The sequence below is a fragment of the Aethalodelphis obliquidens genome, unplaced genomic scaffold (genome assembly GCF_003676395.1).
Source record: "Aethalodelphis obliquidens isolate GAN/ISIS:26980383/991018 unplaced genomic scaffold, ASM367639v1 scaffold139, whole genome shotgun sequence".
In the NCBI taxonomy this organism is placed as follows: domain Eukaryota; kingdom Metazoa; phylum Chordata; class Mammalia; order Artiodactyla; family Delphinidae; genus Aethalodelphis; species Aethalodelphis obliquidens.
In genome coordinates this window covers 344,314-368,016 of record NW_020838083.1, presented here as the reverse complement: position 1 = coordinate 368,016, position 23,703 = coordinate 344,314, and the positions used below count along the sequence as shown (strand labels likewise).

The 23,703-nt window shown below is 38.1% G+C and overlaps 1 protein-coding gene across 1 annotated transcript; it reads right to left on the bottom strand.

Moving 5' to 3' along the window:
• Positions 1-230: 230 nt before the first annotated feature.
• Positions 231-23,662, bottom strand: CCT6B (chaperonin containing TCP1 subunit 6B). The gene is given in 9 exon segments (XM_027099776.1): positions 231-367; positions 370-427; positions 946-1,018; positions 2,574-2,676; positions 4,429-4,562; positions 5,462-5,495; positions 17,989-18,162; positions 21,873-21,936; positions 23,546-23,662. Coding segments are annotated over 9 exon segments (693 nt in total). The 5' UTR covers positions 23,554-23,662; the 3' UTR covers positions 231-322.
• Positions 23,663-23,703: the final 41 nt, after the last annotated feature.

Here is a 23,703-nt window from a genome sequence, read left to right as displayed (position 1 = left end):
TGCCGCAACTAGAGAAAGTGCGCGAGCAGTAACAAAGACCCAACGCAGCCAAAAATAATAAAATAAAATAAAATAGGCCAAATATATATTTCTTATTATATCATAATATCACACATACAATAAAGGGTAGGGAGTTAGAACTTCGAGGGAAAAATACTTTCATTAATATTATTTGCTGTGAAAGTATTTCTTGTGTTCTTTATACCTTGATGAAATACTTTTGAGACTTATAAGACCACCAAATACAAATTGCATTTATTGTGTAAAAATTAAGAATGGCTCAGGCTCTATAATGGTAGTTGGATGTAAGATGTGCTAAGTCTCAGCTTCTAGAAGAGTTGATTTTGAACTCAATCACCCTTTGAGAGAAGACATACCAGCTCGCATAATTTCATCAACCAGGAGAATGTTGGTGGCAATCACTGTGCTGAGGGAAAAGATGACAGGGTGAGTAAAGCTTACTAATCCACTCTTATCTTTCCCCCTCAGAAATCTTCAGCTACTAATGACACTTTGTTCTGCAATGATGTTGGTGTGAGATAAGACATAGCTATTATAAATACAAACATCACCCCTTGCATTATAATTTCAACTCATTTGCTGATAAAGTAGAAGCCTAATTTTATATTCCAGCAAAACTGAGCTCATTTTTAGCACATCATTTGATCTTTTTCCCACTATGCATGTGGTACTATTTCAGTAAATGTCCTTCTTTCCCTTCTCCCTCAAATAAACAGTAAGATTAACATTTCCCATAACTTACACTGATAGAACTAAAATCTAAAAGGGACTGTAAAATGACAGAAGCTAGTCTTAATAACTGGATACCATGCCTTTTCATACACTTAGCCATTTTCCACTGTAGCAGGCAAAAATAATAGAAAAATCTTAATGTTATCAATTATGTCCTTAAAAGTCTTTCTCTTTTTACTAATACAAACTTACCAAGAGTGAAGAAGTTGGTTTTTCACAAAATAATTATCCCAAACTCCTGCATCTGCTGCTACCATTGGCTCACCTGCAAAGGAAAAACAAACTATTTCAATACTACAATCTTGATATATTCTGTTAATATTGGCTGTATATTCTAACAATATTTAATATACCACCAAAATTACTATTATCAAGGTCACCAATGACCTCCATGGTGTCAAATCCAAAGGTCAATTCTCAGACCTCATCTATCAGCAGCACTTAACTAACACAGCTGATCACACCCTCCCAACCACTCTTTCTTCACTTGTCTTCCAGGACATCACACTTGCCTGTTTTTTTTCTTCTGCACTAGTGGTTCCTTTTCTGTCTACTTTGCTGGTTCTTCCTCTTCCTCCTGAGCTCTTAATGTTAGAGTACCCAAAGGCTCAGTCCTGCATTCTTCTCTCTCTACGCTCACTCCCTAGATGATCTCACCCAATCTTCTAGATTTAAAGCATATACACTCTGACAACTCTCAAGTTTTTATCTCCAAGCCGGACCACTTTCCTGAGCTTCAGACTTGTACATCCAACTGTCTATTTTAAAGTCTCCAGATACTTCAAACTTAACTTTGCCAAAACTCAATGCTGACCTCCGGCTACCACAACATGCTCTACCCACAGTCTTCTCCAATGCACTTAATGGCAATTCCTTCCAGTTGTTCAGTTGACTACTCTCCACAGAGTAGCAAGAGTGATCCTTTTAAACATATTTAGACCATGTCACACCTCTGTTCAAAATTGCTCCCTATTCCACCACAGAAAAAGTCAAACTCTGTACACTGGCCCACACGCCCTCGCGTGATCTGACCTTCTATTACCTCTCTCATCTCCCTCCTCCTCGAGAACACCAGACAGTGGCTTTTCCACTAGCTGTTCCCTCTGCCTAGGACATTCTTTCCCTAGTTCCCACGTGGAACTTCCTAACTTTCGTTGATTTTGTTCAACAGATATTCTCAATGAGGCCTATCCTGACCACCCTCTTCCCATTGAAACCCCCTCCCCACACTCCTGTGCTAGCATTCACAATCATCCTTACACTGTCCCTTTATTTTTTTCACAGAATTTATTACCTTTAAAAATGTTAAAGGAACTTATTTATTAAGGTTATTATTTACTGCCTATCTTTCCCTGCTACAACATAAGCTCACAAGGGAAGGGTCTTTGTTTTGTTCTGTGTGAATCCCGAGTCAAATAACAAGCACTCAGTAACTATTTCTTAAGTGAATGAATACTTGCTTCTAAGAAGTTCAAACGTAAAACAAAGGCACCCAAAATTTAAATATAAAAGTCATCCAGGGCTTCCCTGGTGGCGCAGTGGTTGAGAGTCCGCCTGCCGATGCAGGGGACGCGGGTTCGTGTCCCGGTCCGGGAAGGTCCCGCGTGCCGTGGAGCGGCTGGGCCCCTGAGCCATGGCCGCTGAGCCTGCGCGTCCCGAGACTGTGCTCCGCAACGGGAGAGGCCACAACAGTGAGAGGTCCGCATACCGCCAAAAAAAAAAAAAAGCCATCCAAACCTCCACCCCCTTACTTAAGTTCTGGGTCACTGTAGTATAACCTCTTTTTTTATTAAGCAGCTGATTTTTCTTTACTTTCTTACCTGTATTCAAATCTATGCCAACAGGTTGTTTTGATTCTGAATGCTCAACCTGAACTTTCACTAGTGTTTCCTGCAGGTCATATCCAGAATTCTGAGCAAGAACCTTTAGGAATAAAAAATAATAATAAATATATGTATGGAATTCCTTCATATATATTTAAATATCAGATATAAAAAATAAGGCACTGCTCTCTCCAGTCTTATGAAAACACATCCATAATATAGTAATCATCTCCTTTTGAAGAATTCCATTCTTAATCTAAATCAAATTATTTCATGTACCTAGTAACTTTTATATTTAAACATTTTCCCTACGTACATCACACTAAATTCTGACGAAGACTAATTAGAGTTTCCCCACCCCACCCTGCTACATTAATTTCCCTCTGTTAGGGAACTGTGGACTGAAACCACCGTTTGCATAAGTTGTCTCACAACAGGAGGTCCTGATAAGGAACACTGAACTGACAAGGTGCCTCCAAAACCAACCAGAAGAATTTGGGAGGGGCCAAAAAGAGGGAGGAGACACCAGCCCATAATATGTCCTGACAACCTCCCAGAAATCCTCATGCTGGAATCCATCTTGACTGAGAGATGTGCACGCCCACCAGGAAGGTTCTTGAGTCGGGCCAAATATGGCACAAGCAAGATGATTGGCCAGAGACAACCTGGAAACCAACTCCAGCACCATAAAACCTGAGACTGCAAGCCACGAGGCAGAGCAGCTCTCCTGGGTTCCCTTACCCTGCTGTTCTCTGCTCGAGCACCCAAGTCTTTTGCTTTATCAGTATGTGTGTCTCCTCGGACAATTCATTTCCGAGTGTTAGACAAGGGTCCCCGAAGGGGTCCCTCTCGGTTAACACCTCCTTGCAAAAGATTTTTTTTTTAAACGGAAGGAAGTAGAATGGTATTCTTGTTTGTTTAGTCCCTCTAGCCACATGTTTTCTGGTTTTTCCTGGGCACTTGTTAAACCTGCCTATCTGCATTATATCTGTGCCCCTCATTCACATGAGGAGAGTTATGACCTGTGGCAACAGGGATGGAGATACCTGCACTCCAAGCGAGGTTTATTTCCAAGTGGTCCTAAACCAACAGCTGATGAGTGAAAAGGTACCACCAAATGTCTACCAGATTTACCAATATTTGTTAACTATAGGATCGTTAATGACTTTGCCTCTTCAGGGGAAGAAAAAAATGGATATCTAATGCACAAAGATTCAACAAATTATTAATAATTTTAAAGCAATTATCAGAGACTTTGCTAGCATTGTTAGTAATGTTTTAATTCATGGTAATAGTATATTTGAAAGAGTTCTCTGTGTTTCCAAGTAGTTCACAATCAGATTAAGGCAAAGGAAAAAAATGGTAGTTCTCTGTCCTTCTGTTGGTACATGGAAAAAAACTGGTTTCTCTCCTTTTCTAGGAATTATAATGACAATGACAAATGCAAGCCTGAAGTTCTCACTTCCCATAATTTAAAGTGCTAATACTTTGGATACCACCAACATAATAAAGGTCTACTCAAAATCTAATTAAATTTTACGTTCTACACTTCTTCATTATGATTAATCGTGAACCATTTTTGAAGGAAATTTTTGGAGTTACTTCAACTTTTGGAGCTCAGAGATGGAAGCAAAGTGATAATTGAGCCATTTCATGAAACTCCTACAAGAATTCAGAGCTGTTATCCTAAAAACTTCCCTGCTTTAGCTATATAATATCTTAAACAAAACTGTGTAGGGAAATACAAATACCTATCTTTCTACTCTACTGTTATACATAAAATGGGCAATTTAAAATTAATTAGACACCTTTTGTCTAAACAGTTGTTCTTTGGCCATTAGGATAGTTCTACCTTAGGGATAATGAGTAAAGCATCAGCAAAAGCTTGGACTCCAAGACGAGCTCTTCCTTTTATACTGTGCTTGTATGTAACTAGAGCTTCAGCTATTGCCACTTCAACTGCACCCGCTCCTGGAACCACACAACCTATTGGAGGGAAAAAAAGGATTGGCAAGACATACCACACAGAAGAAACAGAAAAAAGCAACTAGCTATTCATGTTCTATTATCTTGCCGGCCTCTAAAACGTATTTAAATATATACAGAAATAAAATAAGTTGCATAGCTCAGTGATCACTCAGATGTCTTATGAAGCATCCTGAAGTTATACACCATTAAACAATTAACATAGTACAGACAAGAGCTGGCTACAGTTTATTTCATTGTTTACAGAGTAGACATTTCTTCCACCATCATCCTTCTCCTTTATGACTATATTTAAAAGGTAGTTATTTATAATTTATGGTGGCAGGTAACTAATTATAACATCTGATTTGAAAAAAATGTTAGGCCAACATAATTTGGCCATAGTTTTTGGTATGAAATTCTCAGGACTCAAGGAAGTATTTGCTTTCTGTACTGAAGCAGAAACCAAACTTTCTGAGAAAAAAAAAAAATTTTGGTGTTCTTATTATTCTAAGGCAAAACCTCTAGTTAAACACGTCAATTTTCACATCAGGATATGACTCTTATACCTGCTGGTATGGCTCTATAAAGTTTTTGAATTTGCAAACTTTGAATCAGTAAACTTGGTTTGGAATCACTCATCTTTAAAACAAAACAACACAAAAAGAGTCTCTCCTTTTATTCCACATCATTTTTAAATTACTACCCCCTTTCTCGGCTTCACTGTACAATATAACTGCTCAAGAGAGTTATGTCTACCCACAAGGTAATTACATCCTCACCTCCCATTCACACTTTTTAAAAATTCCTTGTTAAATACTGAATACATACAAAAGAATATTTACATGTATAAGATATAAAGAATGTACAAATAAATGTACCCATGTACCTACCACCCAGCTTAAGAAACAGAAAATTACCAGTAGCTTTGAAAACTTCCCTGATCCCGTTCTCCTGTGAAAACAGAACATACCAAAATGTGTGGGATACTACTAAAGCAGTACCTGAAGAGAAATTTATATCACTAAACACCCATACTAGAAAAGCAGAAAGGTCTCAAACCAATGACCTCAGCCTCCATCTTAAGAAACTAGAAAAGGAAGAGCAAATGAAATTTAACGTAAGCAGAATAAAGAAGACAGTTAAGATCGGAGTAGAAATCAATGAAATAAAAATGACCAATGTCAGAAATGAAAACGGTGTAGAATCTGTCACTACAGATTCTACAGATATTAAAGGATAATAGGGGAATATTATGAACAATTTTATGCCAATAAATTTGAAAACTAAGATCAGGGATTGGCAAACTTTCTGTAAAAGGCCAGAAAATAAATATTTTAGGCTCTGTGGACCATACCATCTCTTTTGCAACTATCCAATTATGCTAGCATAGCACAAAGTCACAGACAATACATAACAAATGGGAGTAACTGTGTTCCAATATAACTTTATTTACCAAAAATAGGCAGCAAACCAGATTTAGCTCATGGGCAGTATGATCTTAACTTAGATGAAGTAGAAAAATTTCTTGAAAGACACAAAGTACTAAAGCTCACTCAAGAAAAATAAACAACCTGAATGATCCTGTATCTATGAAAGAGATTAAATTTGTAGTTTAAAATCTTCCCATGAAGAAAACTCCAGGTATAGAAAGCTTTACTGGTGAATTCCACCAAACATTTAAGGAAAAACTAACACCATTTCTATATAAGAATTCAACACTTTCAGAAAATTAAAGAGGAAAGAATACTTTCTGAGGCCAGCATTACTCTAAAAGCAAAAAAGATAAAGGCATTACAAAAATATATATATACAGACCAACATCCCATATGAATGTAGATGCAACAATTCTTAACAGAATTATAGCAAATTAAATCCAACAATATGGTAAAAAAAAAAAAAAAGACACAGCAAGCCACATTATTCAAATAGTCAAAAGGTGAAGAAACCCAAGTTTCCATCAACAGATGAACGGATAAATAAAATGTGGTACATATATACAACGGAATATTATTCAGCCTTAAAAAGGAAGGAAATTCTGTAACATGCTACAACATGGATGAACCCTGAAGACATTATGCTAAGTGAAATAAGCCAGTCATAAAAGGACAAATATTGTATGATTCATTCCTATAAAGTACATAGAATAGTCAGATTCGTAAAGACAGAATGTAGAATGGTGGTTTCCAGGGGCTGGGGGGAGAAGAGAATGGAGAGCTATTGTTTAATGGGTATAGAGTTTCAGTTTTTCAAGATGAAAAATGTTTGTGATGGATGGTGGTGAAGGTTGCACAATGTGAATGTACTTATGGCCACTGAACTGTACACGTAATGGTTTAAATGACAAAAAAAATCCAAAATTAAAAAAAAACATTTAATTATTTCTAAAACTTTAATCCATTTTTAAAAAGATAATACATCATAACTAAGTAAGGTTTATCCAAGAATGATTTGAAAATCAATGTAATTTAGTACATTAAGAAACTAAAAGAAAAACCATATGATCACCTCAATAGATGCAGAAAAAGCATTTGACAAAATCCAACACCTATTCTTTTTTTTTTCTTAAACATCTTTATTGGAGTATAATTCCTTTACAATGGTGTGTAGTTTCTGCTGTATAACAAAGTGAATCAGCTATACATAAACATATATCCCCATATCTCCTCCCTCTTGCATCTCCCTCCCATCCTCCCTAACCCACCCCTCTAGGTGGACACAAAGCACCAAGCTGATCTCCCTGTGCTATGCAGCTGCTTCCAACTAGCTATCTATTTTACATTTGGTAGTGTATATATGTTCATGCCACTCTCTTACCTCATCCCAGCTTACCCTTCCCCCTCCCCGTGTCCTCAAGGCCATTCTCTACTTCTGCGTGTTTATTCCTGTCCTGCCCCTAGGTTCTTCAGAACCATTTTTTTTTTTTAAGATTCCATATATGTATGTTAGAATATGGTATTTGGTTTTCTCTTTCTGACTTACTTCACTCTGTATGATAGTCTCTAGGTCCATCCACCTCACTACAAATAACTTAATTTCCTTTCTTTTTATGCCTGAGTAATATTCCATTGTATATATGAGCCACATCTTCTTTATCCATTCATCTGTCGATGGACACTTAGGTTGCTTCCATGTCCTGGCTATTGTAAATAGAGCTGCCATGAACATTGGGGTACAATTACTCTTTTTGAATTATGGTTTTCTCTGGGTATATGCCCAGTAGTGGGATTGCTGGGTCACATGGTAGTTCTAGTTTTAGTTTTTTAAGGAACCTCCATACTGTTCTCCATAGTGGCTGTATCAATTTACTTTCCCACCAACAGTGCAAGAGGGTGCCCTTTTCTCCACACCCTCTCCAGCATTTATGTTTCTAGATTTTTTGATGATGGCCATTCTGACCGGTGTGAGGTGATACCTCATTGTAGTTTTTTTTTGGTTTTTTTGTGGGGTTTTTTTTGTGGTATGCGGGCCTCTCACTGTTGTGGCCTCTCCCGCCACGGAGCACAGGCTCCAGACGCGCAGGCCCAGTGGCCATGGCCCACGGGCCCAGCCGTTCCGCGGTATGTGGGATTCTCCTGGACAGGGGCGCGAACCCGCGTCCCCTGCATCGGCAGGCGGACTGCCAACTACTGCGCCACCAGGGAAGCCCCCTCATTGTAGTTTTGATTCACATTTCTCTAATGATTAGTGATGTTCAGCATCCTTTCATGTGTTTGTTGGCAATCTGTATATCTTCTTTAAAGAAATGTCTATTTAGGTCTTCTGCCCATTTTTGGATTGGCCAACACCTATTCTTGATAAAGATTCTCAGCAATAAAAGAGAACTTCCTCAATTTGATAGCAGATGTCTATGAAAAACCTACAACTAGTATCACACATAGTGGAAAAAGACTGAATGTTTTCTCCCTAAGATCAGGAAAAAGGAAAGGATGCCTACTCTCACCATTTCTATTCAACATTGTATTGAAGGTTTTAGCCCATGAAATAAGGGGTAAAAAGAAATAAAATATATCCATATTGGAAAGAAAGAAGTAAAACTGTCTCCATTAACAAGACAACATTATCATTTATATAGAAAATTCAATGAAATCTATAAGAAAGCTACTAAAATAAGTGAGTTTAGCAAGGTTGCAGAGTTCAAGATCAATATACAAAAATCAACTGTATTTTTATATATTAACTAACAATCAGAAATTGAAATCTTAAAAATACTATGTACAGTAGGATCAAAATACATGAAACACATAAGGATAAATCTGAAAAAAAAGTTGTGAAATACTTAGTATACTCACATACTAAAAAGTATAAAATATTGCTGAGATAATTCAAGAAGGCCCAAATAAACAGAAAGATGTACCATGACTCAATATTGTTAAAATATCAATTATTCCCAAACTTATCCATAGATTCAGTGAAATTCCAGCCAAAATCCCAGCAGTTTTTTGGTAGGAATTGACAAGCTGATTCTAAAATTGATATGAAATGCAAAACATTTAAAATAATCAAAACAACTTGGAAAAGAACAAAATGGGAGGATTAACACTACAGATTTCAAGACTTATTATAAAGTTACTATAAACAAGGTAGAATGACATTAACACTGAGATAAACAGATTGATGAAATATAGAACCCAGAAACAGAACCACACAAATGTGGACAACTAACTGATTTTCAACAAAAATGCAAAGGCAACTAAGTAAAAGGATAGTCTTTTCATCAAATAGAGCTGAAACAATTTGATACCTATACACGAAAAAACAAACTTAGATCCATACTTTGCAGCATATACAAAAATTAACTTAAAATGAATCACAGACCTAAATATAAAACCTAAGACTATAGCACTTCTAAAAGAAAACATAAAAGAAAAATTTTGTGACCCTGGGTTAGGTAAAGATTTTTTTAGATACCACCCAAAAGCATAATCCATGAAAGAAAAAATTGATAAATTATACTTCATTGAAATTAAGAATTCTTCTTTGAAAGGCACTGTTATGAGAATAACAGAACAAACTACAGAGTAGCAGAAAATGTCTGCAAATCATACATCTGAAAAGGTATTTGTATCCAGAATATACAAAGAACTCTCAAACTCAACAATAAGAAAACAACCCAATTTTTAAAAGTGCATGGGCTTCCCTGGTGGCGCAGTGGTTGAGAGTCCGCCTGCCGATGCAGGGGACGTGGGTTCGTGCCCTGGTCTGGGAAGATCCCACATGCCGCGGAGCGGCTGAGCCCGTGAGCCATGACCACCGAGCCTGCGCGTCCGGAGCCTGTGCTCCGCAACGGGAGAGACCACAACAGTGAGAGGCCCGAGTACAGCAAAAAAAAAAAAAAAAAGTGCAAAAGATTTGAACAGAAACTTCACCAAAGATATGTAGATAGCAAATAAGCACGTGAAAAGATGCTCAATATCAATGATCATTAAGAAAATCCAAATTAAAGTCACAATTTGGTTTTTTAAATTTTAGAATGGCTAAAATTAACATGAATGACCATATCCAGTGTTAGTGAGGATGCAGAACAACTGGAATGTTCATAAATGGCTGGTAGGAATGTAAAATGGTACATGGCAAAACAGTTCAGCAGCTTCTAAAAAGTTAAACATGTACCTTCCATAGTACTGCATTCCTAAGCATCTACCCAAGAGAAATGAAAGCATAGATCCATACGAAGAATTGTACACGAATGTTCATTGCAACTTTATTTGCAATAGCCAAGAACTGTAAACAACCAAATGTGCATCAATAGGTGAATCTGATTAAATAAATTGCAGTATATTCATATAATGGAATACTATCTAGCAATAAAATGAATGAACTACTGATTAATAACATCAATTAACTTAAAAATAATTATGGTGAGTAAAAGAAGCCAAACAAAAAAAACTACATATTGTATTATTCCATTCATATAAGATTCTAGAAAATGCAAACTAATCTATAGCAACAGAAAGCTGACTGAAGGTTGCCTGAAGGTAGGGTGACACAGTGAGAGGAGGCAGGAAGGATTACCATGGGGGAATGAGGTAACTTTTTGGGGTGATAAATATGTTCATTATCTTTAATGAGGGGATAGTTTCATGGCTTTAAATGTGTGTAGTAGTTCATTATGTGTCAATTTTACCTTGATAAATTATTTCTTAAAAAACTAAGAGGTTAAAGTGATTTAAAAAATAGTCCCTTTTTCTTTGTATCCTAAATTCTAAGAATCAGGTTGAACTACCAACGGCTTCATGCCTGAATCATATACGTTTATCTTCTTGAAAAAAATGTTACTAGCTTTTATCAAAAGTGACTACAAGAAGGAGGGTCTTATATCAAGCCCCATATTTTTTCAATTTAGAAACTGCTCTGTTTTCTCCTTTTCAATAATGAAACCTATATAGCTAACTGTATCTCTTTATGTTCTGGCAGTTTAAATATTATACTATTACATTTGCTATATTCATATTCTTTTTTCCTAGGTTCTAATTTTCCATTTCAGCTTCTATTTTACCATTATTTCACATCTACATTTTTGCTTATCAGACAAATCTGAGGTATTGTTTATTATAGAGTTTATTACTCTATTTTTTGAGATACAATTCACATACCATAAAATTCAGCCTTTTAAAGTATACTTTTCAGGGCTTCCCTGATGGTGCAGTGGTTGAGAGTCCGCCTGCCGATGCAGGGGACATGGGTTCGTGCCCCGGTCCGGGAAGATCCCACATGCCACGGAGCGGCTGGGCCCGTGAGCCATGGCTGCTGAGCCTGCGAATCTGGAGCCTGTGCTCCTCAACGGGAGAGGCCACAACAGTGAGAGGCCTGAGTACAGCAAAAAAAAAAAAAAAAACAAGGATAAATTATGTGGCTCAAACATGTGACACAGCTGATCAAGTAATGAAAGGTAGGCACACAATGAGTTTCTTAGGAACAGTTGTTCAAAATAATTACATGGAACAACTAAAAATTGTTAACCTAAATGTCCAACAATAGGGCACTGTTCAACAGATAATGACTCAACTATGTGTTAGTCATGAAAACCATGTAATAACATGGAAAAATATTTACGGGGTAGCTAAGAAGCAGAGAATGACAAATTACATATGAAGCACGATTATAACTATTCTGTTAAAAAATAAGCACCTTGGGGGACTTCCCTGGTGGCGCAGTGGTTAAGAATATGCCTGCCAATGCAGGGAACATGGGTTTGATCCCTGGCCCAGGAAGAGCCCACATGCTGTGGAGCAACTAAGCCTGTGTGCCACAACTACTGAGCCTGTGCTCTAGAGCCCACGAGCCACAGCTACTGAGCCTGCATGCCACAACTACTGAAGCCTGCACACCTAGAGCCTGTGCTCTGCAACAAGAGAAGCCACCTCAATGAGAAGCCCGCCCACTGCAACAAAGAGTACTCGCCGCAACTAGAGAAATCCTGCGCACAGCAACGAAGACCCAATGCAGCCAAAAATTAATTAATCAATTATTTTTAAAAAGCACCTTGGCATTGAAAAGGAAAAATGGAAGGAAACTAAGAGTAGGGTTATGCTTGGGTGGTGGGGGGGGGGGTTCCTATTTTCCAAGTGATCTTTCAAGAGAAAATATTTTTATAACTTTTAAAAATTCATTTACACCCAATTAGGAAATGCATTTCTACTTATGAATCTTTTATAACCAATATTTGTTACACATTCATGTAAAGAAATAATTTTTAAAATAGTTAAGCATAATTATAGGGAATTTTTCAAAATTTTCATCTAACTAGATTACTCCAACTCCTAACTGAATGTGAAGATACTTTATTTAGGAAGAAAAAAACAAACTATATGTTCAATATTCTTCACTCTTCCAGTCTTCTTCACTCTTCCCCTTCTTCTCACTCTCAGCAAATGATCTTGCTTCTTTGAGAAAATAAAAACACTGTCCCATCACTACCTCTACCAATCTACCTGCACTTGAACCTGAATCTCCTATGACTAGGAATGAATTGCCCATGCTCCTCGCTAAGGTTAACCCCTCTGCTTGTGTACTGTATCCCATTTCCCGTCTCTGCTCCTGCAACTGTCCCCTCTTCCCTCACATCAACTGTTCCTGCCTACAGGAGCATCCTCATCAGGGAACAAACTTGTCATAGTAATGCCCATCTTTAAAACAAAAAATTCTCCTTCAACCCCATTCCCATATTCCCTTCTAGCTACTGCCCCACTTACCTGCTCCCCTTTAGAGCTAAACTCCTCTGAATTGTCTACATTTGCATCCTCACTTCTTCCCTAACCATTCTCTCTTGAGCCCACCTTCAATCTGACTTTCACACTCATCCCTTTATTGAATCAACTTTCATTAAAGCCACCAAAAAACTAAACGTTCTCCAAATCTAATGGTCAATTCTCAGTTCACAACTTGCTCATCAAACTGTCAACTGCATAAGACATAGCAGATTATTCTCTCTTTCTTGAAACACTTTCTTCTCTTACCTTCTGGGACACTATTCTCCTTTGGCTTTCCTCCTACCTCACTGACCACCCCTTTTCAGTCTTCTCTGCTCAGTCCTCCCTATCTTCCCAATTTCTAAACACTGGAGTTTTCAGGGCTCAGTCTTTAAACTTCCTCTTCTATCTATATCACTTCCCAGATGATCTTATTAACTCTCATAGGGACTTCCCTGGAAATCCAGTGGTTAAGACTCTGTGCTCCTAGTGCAGGGGGCACGGGTTCAATCCCTGGTCAGGGAACTAAGATCCCACATGCAGCACGGCGCAGCCAAAAAAAATTTAAAAATAAATTAAAAACTCTCATAGCTTTAAGTCATCCACACACTGATGACTCCCAAATAAATATTTCCAGTCCAGACCTCGATCCTGAACTCCTGACACCTCTCCAAATTCTTACACAACATGTCCACATGGACATCTAATCGGCATCGAAAACATAACATTCCCCAAGCTAAACTCTTGATTTATTTCCCCAAACCTGCTCTTCCCAGTCTTCTCCATCCCAAGAAATGGCATCTCTGCTTTTCCAGCTGCTCATGCAAAAACCCAAGAGACATCCTTGAATCATCTGTTTCTGTCACATTCTATGTGGAACATCAACAAATCCTACTGCTCCTTCTTTCTAAGTATACCCTGATCCAAATCTTTTTTCTTTTCTCACCTATATTACAACAGATTCCTAACCAGTCTCCTGCTTCTGTCCTTGCACCTCCCACCCTGCTCCGCAGTGTACTCCCCACACAACAACCACGGAGATCCTTCTGAAATATAAACCAAGTACTTGTTGCCCTCAGCAATGGTAAGGTAATTTGGACCAACCCTACTACCAAAAGCAACTAAAAATGCTGGATTAAAAACAAAACAGGGCTTCCCTGGTGGCGCAGTGGTTGAGAGTCCACCTGCTGATGCAGGGGACACGGGTTCGTGCCCCGGTCCGGGAAGATCCCACGTGCCGCGGAGCGGCTGGGCCCGTAAGCTATGGCCTGTAAGCCTGCGCATCCGGAGCCTGTGCTCCACAACGGGAGAGGCCACAACAGTGAGAGGCCCTCGTATCGCAAAAAAAGAAAAAAAAAAAAAAACCCTTAAAAACTCTGCAGAGCCATAAAACAGTAAAGAGCTACAAAAGTTTTCTTTCCAAAACTGAAAACAAAACAGGAACTCCAAGAGGTAAGTAGATAACTGTAACCACTCACCCTAAAGTCATCTGACAATTCAGACAAATCTGAATTTTGACCTCATAATGAGAGGGGGACAGAATTTAAAAAGCTCAAGCCTCATCCAAAGTAGAGAGTAAAACAGTAAGACCCTCTTCACATTAAACTAGAACCTCAAAGGCTACATACTCAGGGTACAAACCAGCAGCCCTCACATGCACTTGCAGTTAGAATTCACAACTGGTTATTCAAAAAAAACCTCAAGCTGTGGATTTAGTTTAAAGTTGTCCCTGGGCAGGGCTTCCCTGGTGGCACAGTGGTTAAGAATCTGCCTGCCAATGCAGGACACACGGGTTTGAGCCCTGGCCCGGGAAGATCCCACATGCCGCAGAGCAACTAAGCCCGTGCGCCCCAACTACCAAGCCTGTGCTCTAGAGCCCATGAGCCACAACTACTGATCCCGTGTGCCACAACAACTGAAGTCCGTGTGCCTAGAGCCCGTGCTCCACAACAAGAGAAGCCACCACGAGAAGCCCATGCACCGCAATGAAGAGTAGCCCCCGCTCGCCCCAACTAGAGAAAGCCTGCACACAGCAACAAAGATCCAACACAGCCAAAAATAAATTAATTTTAAAAATAAATAAAATAAACACCAGAAGTAGACAAGACAAAACTTTAAATATTGTAATTATCAAACTGAACTATATGTTTAAGGAAATGAAAGGTAAGTTTGAAAAGAGTTCCCTCCTGCAGAGGGAACAGGAAACCATAAAAAGTGACAAGGCAGATTTAAGAACTTCTAAAAATAAGTAAAGACACCTATACATACACACACACATATATTAAAAATAAAGTATTTACAGATGAAATATAACATCTGAATTGGCTTCAAAATAATCCAGATTTGGGCAGGGGGAAGGAAAGAGGAGTATATACGGGGGATATAAGACTGGCCATATACTGAAAATTGATAAAGATGAGTGGCAGATATGTGAGAGTTCATTCACTATTCTATTCTACTCTTATATATGGTTAGAGTTTTCCATAATAGAATGTTTAAAATGAGTTAAGTCCAAAGTCAACAAGGTGCTACTCACTCTCAGGACATACATACTCAGACAATGTTATAATTGTCTTACCTCTCTGATCTCACCTTCTACTACTTTTTCCTCTTCCTCTGCTCCAGGCACACTGGAACACCCCAGCACACTTCTGCCTCGGGGCTTCTTCCACCCTTATTCCCTCTGCTTAGAACACTCTTCTTCCAGATATGCACATGGCTAGCACTAGAGACCCATTTAGCTCTCTAGTTTACTTTCTCATCACGATGATCTTCCCTTACTACCCTAAAATCATGCACATGCTCACATATACAGCTGCTCTAGCCTCTTCACAGCACTTATTAGCATTATTTGTCCACCATCTCTTTCAACTAGAAATGTAAGATTCTTAAAAAAAGAAATTCTGTTTTGTTTACTCTTCATTCCTAACACCTAAAACAGTGAATGGCTCCTGGTAAGTATCCAATTAATATATGCTGAATAAATAGACTGATGATGAATAGAAGTAACTAATGAAATCAGTGAAAGAATATCTGAAGATAACCAAGTATTCTAGAATCTATGTACTGTTAAAGTTTACATCATTTACTTTGTATCTGTTTCTGATTTATGCTTCATCTCCATGATTTCTACCATGAGGAGATCAATAGGATAACCCGGTCTTCTAATAGCCAAAACAGAATCCACCACAGCCTGGAAGAGAAATGAATGAGAACAGTAAATTATTTGGTCTACTAAAAGAAACCACTGGCCCTAGTAATCTATCACCAGACTAAGCAGATAAAGTGTTTCAGGCTCCAAAACACAAGGCAAGGTCAGAAAGTGTCACTCTGTCATGGATACAAATGATAACCAGTGCCAATGGATAGTTTAGAGCCTACAGGGACTTCAGAGGTTATCAGGTCCAATCCCCTTATTTTACAGAGAAGGAAACTAAGGTGAGACTTTAAGAAGTTATGGTCTTAAAACAAGATCTAACAGGTAGTAGCAGAGTCAGGACTAGAAATCAAGTCTCTTTAACTGCCAAGCCTACTATACAAACACTACTCAAACTTTTCCACCAAAGGACACCTTAATGGAAAAGAAGGAAATGAAATCTAAGGAAAGAGTTCAAATTTGCTGGCTCTAACAACATGAAATTTTTAAGTCTTATGTTTTACCATGAAACTTTTCTACATCATGCCATAATATATACATGTTTGTTTTTTGTTGTTTTTTAATTTTCATTGGGGTACAGTTGATTTACAGTGTTCTGTTAGTTATACATGTTTGTTTCAAAGTGAAAATAATGCTTTTCCTCCATAGTAAAGTAAAATTGACACTCCAGAAAGACATGTCTCATTTATTCTGCCAAATATCCCCAGGGATATGCAATTTGAGAAGCACAGCACCACACAGCCTATTGCTTAGCTCAGAAAGTAATATGAAAACAACTGACCAAAGAAATTAAGTGTTATAGTATAATCATCCTCAAATAAAATAGAAGCAAAAAAATCTATATCTTAGAAAAGTTTACTGAGGTAACATGATTTTTGGTTTTGATGACTAATGGGGAATAATGACAAACCATTGGAAAATGAGAGCATTAGTGTTTCTATAACTCCAAAAGGGAATGGAGGCCCTAATCAGATAGCTTGAAGATTCTGGGCCACGTGATATATGTACTTTAACAGCAGAAAACACAGCAGAGTCTTTATTTAGACTGCTCAGCAAGAAAATGTCTTAATTTCTTAATCTTAATCTGATTTCCCAAGTAGGTTTTCCTATCGGTAAGAATTGACCAGAAACAACTCAGGTGTTTCAGTATTTATATTTCTCAAGGTAAATTAGTAAGACAGAATTCTGATTTCTATGTCAATGTCTTGTGAATTTGGTTGTTATGAACTCATCATTCCTGATAAACTAATATACTCAAGTTTCAAAAAATGCAAAGCTGAGGAACAATGATGATATCATCAAACTACAGCTACCTGATAAAAGCCTTCCCAAAATACCCAACTTTGTCCTGATATTATATATATATATATTCTACCTTTAGAAGTAAACAAGTATACACTTCCCAGATGTGAATATTATCTATCAGATCAGTCATGCTCATTAAAGTGGTAACCTTGGGCTTCCCTGGTGGCGCAGTGGTTGAGAGCCCGCCTGCCGACGCAGGGGATATGGGTTTGTGCCCCGGTCTGGGAGGATCCCACACGCCGCCGAGCGGCTGGGCCCGTGAGCCATGGCCGCTGAGCCTGCGCGTCCGGAGCCTGTGCTCCGCAATGCGAGAGGCCACAACAGTGAGAGGCCTGCGTACCGCAAAAAAAAAAAAAAAGGTAACCTTAACTACAAGACACACTGCCAAAACAACGTCCCCAACCTCACATAATAATAAATAAATATATTTATTATTATTATTTTATATTAAATATAAATAATAAATAAATAATAAATATGGACCTCTAGGTTTAGGAGACCAGTGTGCATCACCCCAACAGCTTCCACAGGGGGTGATCCATAGGCAGCCAAGTCCCTCCCAACTTTCAAGTTAACTTAAAAGAAGGCTTAATATGACACTTTTGAAAAATTACACATACTGTTCTGACCAATCAAATCTACTCTGTAAATAAGCCTATAAATATCTGTCTTCTATATTTTGTTGTATGTTCAAAAGAACCACATGCCATAGCTAGCTGATTATCTTATAGGAAAAAGAAAAATACCACCATGTGTTAGGCTGTACTCATTCTGCAAAAGTTTAACCACATACCTCTGTTAACACATAAGCCAGCTGAGGATGAACTTTAGTTTGTAGAGATGTTCTAGCCACATCTAAGAGGATTTCTCTTTTCATCTCTTTTTTAATTTTAACTTGTTCCAAAACTTCAAGTGCCTTTATTTTTGCAACTTCAAATCCTTCAGCTATTATTCTAGGGTGCAGGCCCTAATACATCAACATAAAACTATAAATTATAAAGTAAGTTATCCAAAGTAAAAGTAACTATCCTTTCCTACTAATAGGTATGTCCAAAAAAATTAATTACCTATATCAATGCCACTAAATATAAGTGTATGTATGTAATTTGTAATCTTTCAGCGCTTCATATTTCAAACAATCTCAAACTTACAGAAAAACTGTTTACAATTTACAACAGTAGAAAAAAACTACAAAAGTTCTTTTTATGTCTGAAAACTGTAACACACTGTTGTGTAGTGCTCTTCTGAATGGGCACAGAAGAGAAGACTCCCTGTAATGTAGAGGAAAAGAACCAGCATTGTTTGGAGAAAAACGACAGATAGGCAGCACCTTCACCAAATGTTCAAAGTTAACATCATAGAACGGGACAAACACACACCATGTGCCTCCAGATATGCTGCATTAAGACCAATACAGCATTTCCATGGCACTCCTGCCAAAAGTTCATAACCTGAGTCTGATAATGAGGAAACAGACACATCCAAACTGAGGGACTTTCTTAAAAAAAAAACAGCCTATTCTCTAAAAGTAGCAATGTCAGCAATGTCATGAAACACAAAAGATGGCTCGAGAACTATTCCAGCTTAAAGAAGACTAAAGGGGTATGACAACTGAATGGGACAAGTGACGAAATTTGAATAAAACCTGCAAATTAGATAAAAGTACTTATCAATGTGCTAATACTAATTTCCTGTTTCGATCACTATACTGTGGTTATATATGAGAATTCCCTGGTTTAAGAAACATACACTGAAATATTTAGATCATCACGTCTGCAACTTATTCTTATACCATTAGAAAAAAATATGTATATTACTATATATATACACATTCCATATATATATATATATTCATGAAAGAGAGAGAAATGTTATTCTTTGGAATATTCTTGCAACTTTTCTGTAGGTCTGACATTATAACAAAATTTTTTTTGAAAAAACGCTATTGTTTATTCTGAAAAATAATACATAAACTTATTGAAAGCTGGAACTAGTTCTAATTTATTCCCTTCCTCCATTCCTTTATGTCAGTCCTATAATAACTTTCAAAAGTTGACATTTATTGAGCATTTGTACCAGGCACTATTCTAAAAGATTTACATGTATTATTTTAGTCCTTTCAACACTATGAAGTGGGTGTTTTTATCATTCCTGTTTCACAGATGAGGAAATTTAGGCTTAAAGGCTTAGATCACCAGGCTAATAAGAGCCAGAGCCAGGATTTAAACCCAAAAGGCCTGACGCCAGAGCCTGTGTTATTAACCATCTTCAAAACATTTCCTCAGCCTAGGACCTCACAACTTCTCACCTAGACTACTAGGAAAACCTTCAGTCTTGACTCCCTTAAAACTGTCCCCCAAATATTTAAAATGCCAATCTGACCATATCACTCATTCATATGTCAGTATGAACATTCTTCTTGGTTAGTATATTACATGCCTATTCACTACTGTCCGCATCACTTTAAACTCCACCAACACCAGACTGCTTGTAGCTCTGCACACACACCAGTTTGCTTCTTTTCTCTGTGCCTTTGCTCATGCTTTTCCTTCTGCCTGGAATGCTATTCTCCACACCCCTCACTCTTTCATCAGGTTCACTCCTCACCCCTCACTCTTTCATCAGGCTCACTCCTTCTAATCCTAAAGATTCAGCCCAGGCCTATTTCCTCCAGAAAGTGCTTCCTGACTACCTCAGGCTAGTTTAGGATACCCCTCCATCCTCAGTGTTTCTATCCCATCCTGTGCCTAGCTCTGTCACTGCACTGTCACAGAGTTTCATAACTATGTCAGTGTCTGTCGGCATCTCCCCTCCCCTAATTTCTTCCTTCCTAGCCCAACCCTAATTTTGTTTAGGTATCTCTCTTCCTCAGTGCTTCAGAGGAAGCTGACCCCATCCCTAGCTCAAGGGGCGGATCCTAATTAGATTAAGTCAATTTCCCAAAAAACTGTCACTGGTTTGGGATGGAATAAAACCAATGTCGGCCCAATCATATAAAGGAAGGACTTTTATTCTATGGCTGGGTGAATGGTTTTCTCTTGCCCTCTCCTGCTGAGTGTTAGTAAGGAGAAGAGGCAGCCCTGATTTCTTCTGACAGTCTTTCATCCAGGATGGGAATAAGCCTATGATGAAACAGCATTACAAGTGGAAGAGCTAAGAGACAGAAAGGATCTGGGTACTTGATGACTGAATGAATTTTTTAATCAACTAACCCTAGAAGCCTGTTTTCTTGCTATATTTCCTGTTACGGGAGATAATTTTTTTGTTGTTTAAGTGACTTTTAGTCAAGTTTCCACTGCTTACAGCTAAAAGCATCTTGAGATAAGTTGCAGGTACTGAATTAATAGACAGATCCCAATACTAAATGAAACACAAAGTGATCCTTTTAGCACTTCGAAAGGACAGGTTATGCTTTGCTAAAATGGTCCTTGAAAGAGCAAAAATCCAACTGCTTAATTAGAAAAGACAGATAAGTAACGCAAAGAAAACACTACAAATTGAACAAAAGCATGGAGGTAGAAATGTATGTAATGATTTCAGAGGCCAGTGAATGACGGAGTCTGGCTAGAGGAGACTGTTTATAAAGGGAAATAAAACTAGAAAAGTAGGTAAATTCACAATGTGGAAAACCTTCATTAATTTTTCTCTAGTTATTTTTTAAAAGGTGCATAATTTGGTTTCAACTTTCTCAGTGATGTTTTCTTTCTTAGGCCATTAGTCATGGGTACATGGCTAATTTTTTAACTTTTATATATATTTCAAATATTTCATTTTTTAAAAAGGTATATAATTTCAATAAAAGGCATTATTTTAACTAAAAATTTCATTATTATTTCCATTTATAATTGTCCAAAAACATCTTGATGAAAATTAACTTTTTCCCTCTAAAATTAAACCATTTTACTAGCAAAAAAACAAATAACTTTTTATTCAAAATAAAGTACCACATGAATGTGCGTTCTATGAAATTCTAATACCTCAGAAATGTAAAGATCAGCTTGTTTTAGTAACTCTCCGATAATTAGGACATTTGAAGTAGTACCATCTCCTGTAATGTCATCCTGGGCTGTTGCTACTTTTGCTATCAAGGAAGCTGTTGGGTGTTGAATTTGTTGAAAAAAGCAAGCAAAAGATTAAAAAAGAGAGAGAATGAGATAAAGAAATAGTCCACCAAAAACAAGATAACCTAAGGGTCAACAGTAAAATTAAGAAATGAAATAAGCTTCATTCTATAAGTTCACAAGTTTTATATTATCATACATAATAAATGTCAAAACGAAAAGTTAAAACCTGAGAACTAATGAGGTTTGAACATTTTATAAAAGAGTCTCTGCTTCGAATGCAACGACATTTCCAAAATAAGATTAAATCCTTCAATCTTGAAGATGAATGTATGTACTAAACTTGCAAAGGATTTTTTTCCCATGATTACAAAGAACGTAAGTGCATTGACTTTAAAAAATGTAACTAATTTGGAAGTATCCCTAAGTTATTATTTGCACTACACAAAGATCTGAAAACAGCCAATAGACTTTTTTTTTTCCTAAGGTTTAAACAAACAAGCATATCTCATGACTGCAGTATTTAGCTGACGGCCTTGGTTTAAGGATATACAAATTGTACTATGTTCTCAGCTAAGGCTAATTAAGGTTTATTAAGTCAGCAACATCAGCTCACCATCTCATGGAGCAGTACATTGCCATCTTTGGTGAGTTTTATGTCTCCTGCACCAGAAACAAGCCTGTTCAGAAAACAGTGGTTATAAACTTCATACAGCAAGAGCCAAACAAGACACTCCCAGTGTTAGCCACTCCACTATCCTTAATATAAGTAACTGGGTGTGGAAAACTTCCATTATACCATGGGGGATACCACAGTAACTACCACAGAATCACTTCTCCCCAGATGGACTGCTATGGTGATTTCATTCCAAACAGCACATTTACAAGTTTAAGGACAAGAGCAGTCCATGAGTTATGAACAGTGGCTTGGTACCTGGAAGAGTACTTGGAAGTCTACAAACCACAAGTTTGTGAACTTTCTGCAGGTTTCTTTTTTTGTGAAATGTTACCATTCATTCACTCAACTAATGTTTTCCCTCACCCCTCATGTTTATTAGATCAAGTTCTGTCAATTCTACAACCTAAATGTCTCTTAAATCTACCCACTCCTCTCCATCTCCACTGTCATCATCATCTCTAGTCTGGACTACTTAGCATCTTGATATGTCTGAATTTGAATTTACCCTCCACACTGCATTTATCTTTCTAAAAGGCAATGTGATTCAGTCAGTTCCCTCACCAAAAATCCTTCCATGATTTTCATGTTCTCCATCACCTTCATGATAATATCCAAACTATATAGCAATGACGTAAGTTACCTTTCCCAATCTGGGTAATGTCTATTTCTTCTACCTCTTCTATCAAATGAGATCTTGTGGGCAAACCTTGGGGTTCCCTTACTACATCATGTTTGCTTTCGTTTCGGTTGGATTTACACCATTGAGCTTCTCTTGTTCCTGAAGTTACCCTATCTAGAAGTCCTTTACTCCCTTCTCCAACTGGAGAACTCTGATTCGTTTTTCAAGACTGATGAAAAATCCTCTGTTATTGAGAAGCTTTCCCTTCTCCCTTCTGCCATCAGTTATTAGTCCCTTTCCTCAGTATAATGGTATATATATAATTAGCACATTCATCTCTACCAGAACTCCTTAAGAATAGAAACTGTATCTCAGTCATCTCTGTGTTCCCAGCATCCCAGTCAGTACATACTCAGTGCCCTCTTTTACTGTTAATATTAATTACTTTGCTCATTCCTCTGAGACTGTATCTCTCTCCTCTTACACCTCTTTGCCCTCACTAGTCTCCTTCCCTCTCTTCTAAAGAAAATAATAGTCCTTAGTAAATATATGCTGAAAGAGCGTTCAACTTGCCTAGGGACGCATAGCTAAAGCGGTCCTTGAATTTGAACCCAAGCCTGCCAGGTTCCAAAGCCCGTGCCGTCTCCACAACACACTGCCCAGCAAAACCCAAACTCTTCAACAGCAGGGGAGCTAGATGGTTTATGTTTCATATATGACACTAAATGAACTGACTTTCTACTTGCATATGAACCTTACCGAGAAGTTGGAGGGCAGGGAGGAGTCACAGTGAGCCCTTTTTTCGGGTAGCATTTCTCCTCCTCTCCCACCAGACTAGAAATGAGCTCAGGGCAGGAATGAGAACGAGGGAAAGCAGGCCCACAAGTGCGTCCACATCGCTCCCAACTCTTTGTGGAACGTCTGCCTCACAGCGCGCCCGGACACCCAACAAACCCCGACGCCCTAACCGCCGCTCCAACCGCCGTCTCACATTTTCATGGTTCCCTTAGGACCCAAGTTGGTCCGCAGCACATCCTGCAGCCCTCGGGCGGCGCATATATTGACTGCCAAGGCCGCCTGGGCCTGCGCCACCTCAGCCTTGGAGTTTATGCCTTTTACCTCAGCCCTGGCCAGACGGTAGGAAGAGTC